General features: G+C 45.5%; 1 protein-coding gene across 4 annotated transcripts in view; it reads right to left on the minus strand.

Moving 5' to 3' along the window:
* Positions 1-2,466: 2,466 nt before the first annotated feature.
* The window catches only part of Kcnk2 (potassium two pore domain channel subfamily K member 2), a 200,359-nt gene continuing 195,008 nt past the window's right edge, over positions 2,467-7,817 (minus strand). For all 4 annotated transcript variants that reach the window (XM_031338419.1, XM_031338429.1, XM_031338438.1 and 1 more), the window contains exon 7: positions 2,467-4,664. In XM_031338419.1, coding sequence (XP_031194279.1) covers positions 4,347-4,664 — 318 coding nt within the window. In that variant the 3' untranslated portion in view covers positions 2,467-4,346. The remainder of the gene's footprint in view (positions 4,665-7,817) is intronic.

Consider the following 7,817-nt stretch of genomic DNA (forward strand, 5'->3'; position numbering starts at 1 on the left):
CACAGAACTAAGACCTCCCAGGATATAAACTTATTTCCCAGGTGAGAAATCTTGACACGGGAATGTCTTTCAGAGACTTACAGAAAGCAGACGGATCCTAACACTATGTTCTTAAACTCCCATCTTTCAGGAGGGAACAAATATGTTTTATGTGGAGATGTATCGCGAAAGGGACACAAACGTCCAAGGTGGGGTCTGGTGACAGGGACAGGCAGGCCTTATGACAACCCCCACTGTAAAGCAGTAAAGTGGGGTATCCTTCCAAATTCCTGCCAAGTAGACAGGTAATATCACATTACACTGAAAATTATGCCAGAGCACATTCAGGTCAGTAATGCCACTGTAAATTATTTCTCTGAACACATGTTAGCACAGGAAATATTAATTTTAATAATTCGGAGACTCGTGTAGACATCTTTATAAGTACTTCCCACAAATTCATACTCCACCTTAATAAGAAATGAAAACTTCTATAACTATATAATGAATTTTCTGAGAACAGCAACAATTTAAAGAAATGTGGAGAATAAAACCAGACACTGAATGCTGCACAGCCATCTCAGGCCTCCGGTGTGTCTAGAACTGAGCTTGGGCATTTCATCTGAAACCTGTCCCTTTAAACATCCAGCCTAGAGAATCAAGGCAATTCTGCTGGCTTATCTTGACATGGAATCGAGTGGGATTTGATCTCTTTCCTGGTCATCTATTTCTTGGAGTCTGAGAAAGATGCACAAAGCCTCCCACATATAGCCCCTCACCCTTTTACCCCAGGTGCCAAGACGCATACCTGAGTCCCTTTGAGCTTCATGTATTTCACATTTTGCAGAATTAAAAGAAGGAGCTATAAATGGGGGGCGTGCACCATAAATCATTGAACAATGATTAAAAATGTGTGCAGCCAAACTAAAAGAACTCTAGAGGAGTCATTTTCTTCTTTAGTAGCCTAAGCTTTGGGCAAAGAACAACACCCGGCACCCAGAGCCGAGAATAAAGTCCTGGGAATATCTGACCTTTGTTTCAGAACTAAATTTCTTTTTCCAAATATCCTCCAAGATAGAGCTTGTACTCTTATTACTGATCCAGCAGGGGAAAAAAAAAACCCTCACTAGAAAATTCAAGGTTATATCAAAATCCTTAGCAGCATTCTTCATAGAAGAATAAGAAAACGAAGGTCAGGAAAAGAAAACTGATCTCGACTGCTGAACTATTCAAGCTGTGATAAAACCTCCCCGCATCCAGATGCAATGGCACGGGTTCGCTTCTTGTACTTCCCTGTAACACACCCTGATCAAAGGCAGCTTAGGGGATGAAGGGTTTGTTAGGGTTTCAGTGCCTGAGGGGTAGAGTCCATCCTGACTGGAAGACCTGGTCACAAGCAGGAAGGACACAAGTACAGAAAGCCGGCTGGTCACATGTCATCCCTACTTATGTAACAGAGCAAGCAAGACGAGGGGCTAGGCTATAAAACCCCCAAGCCCATCCCAAGGGACCAGTGACACATCTCCTAAAGGTTCCACAACCTTCCCAGGCTGCATGACCAGACGGGGACCAGGTGTTCACAAACACGCACCTATAGGGAGCATTTATATGCAAACCACAGGCGTAGGGACCAGTTTTCAGATATGGATACAGAATCAGTCCATACATCAGTGCGTGGTATTGCACATCTGTCTTGCCTAGGCAACTCAGCGTGACCCCGTAAGAAGATAGAAAAGGGTTGGAGTTATGGTTCGGGGATAGAGCACTTACCAGCATGTACGGCCCCAGGCTTAATCCCCAGCACTGCTTAAAGGGGTAGAAAGGGAAAAGGAAAATGGTAAGTAGTCAATACTTGGGGCAGAAAGTCCAGATGGTTGGTTGGCAGCTGTCCTGCTAATGCTCTAACACCACTCAGATACCTGATTATTCTTTTCTACAAATGTCAGCAGCTCGTCTGTGTTCATTATTCAGACTACGTCAGGGTCAAGACAAGTTCTAGCAGCGATAGAATGGTTTACATATGTGATAAGACATGTAGAAACGTGATGCCATTTCAAATACCGTCTTCCACAAACTGCAGCCTGCTTGCTTTGGACCAACTGCCTCTAATGACTGCTGTGTATGTATTGTATTTAAAGACATCAGTATTCAACATCATAAATACTCCCAGAGGAACAGGAATGGTAGCACATGCCTCTAGTTCCCGCACTCTAGAGGTAAGCTGAGAAACTCACACAGTAGGAGCTAGCCTGTGCTACTCTATCTTAAAGACCAAGCAAATAGCAGTGTAACCCTTTGTTACAAATACCGTGTGCACATGTGCAAGGCTCCAGGTTCGATCACCAACAAGGGCAGCTCCGCACAATTTCTTAGCTATTATGGATAAAGAAATGACAATAATTCAGCAGGAAAGGTGCTAGGCCCTCAGTCCCACGAGGCTTAAATGAGATGGAAATTCTCACAGCAAAAAGGAGACATGGAAAGAGCTGATTTTAATTACAAACTTTATTTGTCCTCCGGTTCACAGTTTATATGTGGTACATCCCACCATATCAACTTCCAGAATGGTTATTCAGGAGATGGGTGTAGCTTTCTTTGTAAAAGGAGCCCGACATTCTAAAATTTTTGTTAGAATCTTCATAGGTTTATAAAAGTACTCTCTGTCTGCAAGCGAACTGGATATATATTTACATTTATAGCTTAAATTCAAATTTTGGAAAATATGAATCTTTTCATGTTTTTAAACATCCTGGGTTTGTTTCTTAAGACTTTAATCTGAATGCCACGTGTTCATGTAAGCCCGTCCCTCCCCCAGAAGGGAAAGAAAATTTTGCGATTACATGTAGAGGAATCATTTTCCATCTGCACTTTAAAAATTTAAAAATTACATATACAGTGTTCAGTAGATGTAAGTACGGGCATGGAAGAAAGGGCAGAGGTTTGTTAGATGCAGGGACTGAATTTTTTCTGTATCTTGAAACATCCAAAAAAGAATTATAGGATATAAATTTAAATTAAATGAATTATCAGCCTTCTCTTAAACAAAAAGTAACTCGGGGGGGGGGGTTAGATTGTGCTACTGAGCTTTCTCTCTACTGTTAGAGATGCCGTAGGCCCACAGTCTGTATCTCTCCATGTGCAAAGCTCACAGTGATCCCAAGTCCAGCACCCCGTCAGAACCACAGAGGGACTCTGGGCTGGCTGGGGCTGCGCCCCCTTCTGAAGGGCATCTCCCCTCCCTCCAGTTTGGCAAGAACCACTTAAGAAAAGAAAAACGTATAAGCCTGATGTACCTCATGGGCTGGTCCAAGCTGACAGTGAGCCGTGTATTAGCAAATGCACATCACGTGTGGTCTCACTGTTTCCTTCTCGTCAGAATGAATCCATATCGACTGTCTGAGATCACCTTGTAATACCAGTCTGAGCGGTTTTCTTATTACATCGCTTAGATTACAGATGTATGTGCTCATGTCTTCTTCTGCCTTTAAAAATGACTAGTTATTAATAAATGATAAACTCCAAATACTGCCAGGATAAAAAAAGGGGGGGGGGTACTGTGTGGAAGCAGCCACGGGTACCAGCCTGGGAGTTATTACTCTGTACATACATACAGCTGTACCATTGGTACCCCGGTCAAATAAATACTCAGAGAGGCCTTCTCTGACCTCCCTTCTCTGCAGTGCCCATGGAAGCCAGAGCTTCCATGCTGTTTCTGTGCCCGCGGCTGGCATCTGTTTCTTCCGTCAAGCTAACACATTGCTTCCAGCACAAGAAGGTACGCGAAGGGGAGGAGAGAGGTGAGCGCCAGCAGAGGTGAGCCCAGGGTGAGGTGTGGGGAGGGGAGGAACCACCAGCCCATCAGACAGGGTCTTGTTTCTTCGTAAGATAAGGCACTGGCAGAAAATCTCTTAGGTAAAAGGCTGCGTAAGAATTTCTTGCCATTTACAAAAAAGAAATGTTGTCATCCCTACGTGGTCAGTCTCCAGGCTCAGTTAGGTGAACCCTGAAAAAAACCAAGGGCTGATCTCTCCAAGCTACATGACCAGCAAAGCATTCAGATTCATTCAGAGGCCTCATGGCACGTTAGGAGGGAGGAAAAGGGGAAAAACAGTCTGGGCACAAAAATGGCATCGGGCACCGCCCTTCCGTCACTCGCCACTCAGTGGACAGCTCACGGGCCTCCTCAGAGTGCCGCCTGCCTCAGGACTCCACACTCCCTGGATGTAAGGTGACCAGATGGGTGTATCTATTTGCTTTCCCCTCGAGCTCACCATGCACAAGGTTTAAATGCTACCAGCAGCCGTCACGAAAGAGCCTAGAGAAGCCCTCCCTAACCGCTCCAGCTCGGGACTCTTCCAAGAGAAGAGCTACTTCATGTTCTCAATGACGGCTATGTCTTCCCCAGCACAGTGTGGTGTCAGACCGTTCAGGTAGATGCTCTCAGCCTTCAGCAAGGGAGGCAGGACTTCCCTCTCGCTGGTCAGGTGGTTCACAGACAGGGTCCTCCGACACGGAGTCAGTTCCTGGTTGTGGTTGCCCGCCAGCTCTGCGGAGAGCTTGCGCTTCACGGATGTGGCGCGCTGGAACTTGTCGTAGATCTCCACGCTCAGCCGCCTCCTCGTTTCCTTGAACTCGGCCGTGACGTTGGCTGTCCACTCGGCGGCATGCGCTCTGAACTCTCCCACCTGGAGCATGGGGGCCAAGAAGAGAGACGCCATCAACACACGGGAGCTACATCTTGTGTGAGTCTTGTTTTATTTGGGGGGATTTACTGAGAAATTGTCTATGCTCTCGCAGGGACTGTGATTAGCAGCCATACAGAGGTGAATTCCTACACGTTTGGCTCTAAAATATTATGAACATAAACTTGAGAAATAAAATTATATTTATAAGGCCTTAGCCTTACACTTTTTTGTGTGTGCAATAGTGCCTGTCACAGAAATATCAATGCCAAGTCAGGTGCAGTGGGGAATAAATGACTTGTAATCCAAAAACTGTGGAGGGTGAAGCAGGAGGATTGATTCAATTTACTGGCCAGCCAGCCTAAGCTAGCTGAGAGAGCTCTGGGCCAGTGAGAGACCCCCGTCTTGTTAATTAATTAGTTAATTAATGAATGAAAGTAGAAGCCACCTGAGAAACATCTGAAGTTGACCTCTGACCTCCACACGTGCATGCACATACACAAACACACGCACACAAAACATTTCAAATACTATAAAAAGGAAATCTCTCCCTTTTTTATTGAATATTTTCTTTATTTACATTTCAAATGTTATCCCCTTTCCCAGTCTCCCCCCCAAAAAAAGAAATCCCCTACCCCAGCCTCCTCTCCCTGCTTCTATGAGGTGTCATCCACCCACTCCCGCCTCCCCGCCCTGGATTCCCCTACACTGGGCCATCTATCGAGCCTTCCTAGGACCAAGGACCTCTCCTCCCATTGAAGCCTGACAAGGCCGTCCTCTGCTACATATGCAGCTGGAGCCATGTGTACTCCTTGGTTGGTGGCTTAGTTCCTGGGAGTTATGGAGGGGTCTAATTGAGTGGCATTGTTGTTCTTCCTATGGGGTTGTAAACCCCTTCAGCTAAAAAGGAAATCATGTAATGTGTCCCTAAATCTTTGGGGTGTCATCTATTGCTTTCATTTGCCCATAGCTTCAAGGACTTTGACGTAGAACGGGTCACTGTAGAGGCCCCAGGACTAAGGAAGAGAATGAAGGGTTAGCCTGGGTGACCTGGGCGGGACTTGGTAGCTATGCTGCTGTTAGGTTGAGATGCATCCTAGGATTTGGAGCTCAGAAATGTTGCCTAGATGAAGAAGAAGATACATTATTTCTGTATTGGGGAGAGCAAAGAGAAATAAACTAGCAAGTCTGTTCTGAGGTTGGCTTGAGGAACCATGAGGATCAAGGCAGTTCTGTCAGTTGAGTACGGGTGGAAGGACAGAAGCCACTTGGCCTGCCTGATCCACCACCAGCTACACAAGTGTCAACCTAACAACCTGGCGAGGGTATGAACTTCGCCAGCCACAAGGACCTATAGAAATGGTTCTGAGCACATACAAACCCAGGAACCTGCTCCATGACCTAAGCCACTCAGAGCACATACGAACCCAGGAACCCACTCTATGACCTAAGCCACTCACAGACCTTTGAAAGGTAGATGACATTTTATTATAAATGCTAATTATTTCTGATCCTACCTGATTGCCCTACTGCTGGTGATTTTATGGAGAAATTTGCCGGCTCTATTTCACAAGTCACAATTATCCAAGAGTAAGAAGAGCAAGGGTTAGTCTGCTCATTTATGAGCTTTTCCTAGCAGGAAATTTAATATAATAAACTAAGCAAATGAAACTACATTCTCTGTCTAAATGAGCAACAAAAGAATCAGACATGACATGTAACTTATTGTCATACCCCGAAAGGTCATTACTCTTCTAGAAGACTCACTTCCCCTTCCTTTGGAAGTGTTCTCTCTCTCTCTCTCTCCTCTCTCTCTCTCTCCTCTCTCTCTTTCACACACACACACACACACTCTCTCTCTCTCATCTTACAAAAGGAATTTTACTATACAAATTATACTTTGCTTATCAAAAGTCAACTATTAATCTTTTCAGGGGTTAACTTCCTGTTGTCTCCAGCTAGAAGTGGTAGACCCTCCACCCCAGGTATGGAGCATGTAGCAGACATTCAATCGATGTCTGTTGGGTAAATGAACACATCTCTATGACGTAACCCCCACCCCATTCTGACATACTGGTGATGAAAGTCAACACCAGGAAGCCTACATGCTGCTGCTTTTGTATTTGCTAACCTTTATTTTCTTCCTTTTCCATATTTTGTAAGGGGAGGGGATGTGCCTCGTAAATGAATTGCTTTGCAAATGTCTGTTTCAAACCTGTCTGGACCCCTTTCCACGTTAGCGCCTGTTTTCCCTCCTAGTTTCTGTCAGCCACCTAGCCCTCCTCAGCATGCTGGGTGCGTCAAGGCTTCCATGTCCCATGACCCCACAGGCTCTGAATACTTGGTCCTCAGATGGTGGCAATGTTTGGGAAAGTTATGGGAGCTTAAGAGATGGAGCTGGGGGCGGGACTTAAGCCTTTACAGCCTGGCTTCACTTCCTGTCCATTCTCTGTTTCCTGACTGCCAATGCAATATGACCAGCTGGCTGGTACCCTGCTGTCGTGCCTGCCCTGCCATGATATGTATCCTGCTTGAACTGGGACTCCTCAAGTAAAACTACCTTCTCCTCCCCTCCCCTCTTGTCCCTCCCCCTTCTCTCCCCTCTCTTCCCCTCTTCTCTCCTTCCCTCTAGTTTTTTCACTCTCCCTCTTCCTTCCTTCCTCCCTGCCTCCCACCCTCCTTCCTTCTTTCTTTCAGTCAGTTGCTTTCTCAGATATTTTATCTCAGAAGCCACAGTAAGTGGTGAAGAAATTAATAGGATGGCAGTGTGTGTCGTCATATTGATGGCTGGGTGTCTAAGCAGCTTTCACCTGAGTGCTGTTAGAAGTGACAGGTAGTCCGCCCCCCTGACCCACATCTTGGCTAATGTTCCCTGGTTGTCACTGCAACTGGAAGCAGAGACAGACAGACTATCTTTCACTTTTTCAGATATGAAGTTTTGTTTTTGTTTTTGTTTGATTTCACTAGGGAACCAAATCCCAAGTTCAAATCCTCAGTCTACCACCTGTCACTAGACATGCGTGCTTCTCAAGCACTCCGCTTTAGGATAATGTTCTCTGTGGATTGGAAACAATAATAGAACCTTCCCTATACAGTGCTATAACAATAACAATCCAGAAGAAGAAGGAGGAGGAGGAGGAGGAGGAGGAGGAGGAG

The sequence above is a fragment of the Mastomys coucha genome, unplaced genomic scaffold (genome assembly GCF_008632895.1).
Source record: "Mastomys coucha isolate ucsf_1 unplaced genomic scaffold, UCSF_Mcou_1 pScaffold1, whole genome shotgun sequence".
Lineage (NCBI taxonomy): Eukaryota > Metazoa > Chordata > Mammalia > Rodentia > Muridae > Mastomys > Mastomys coucha.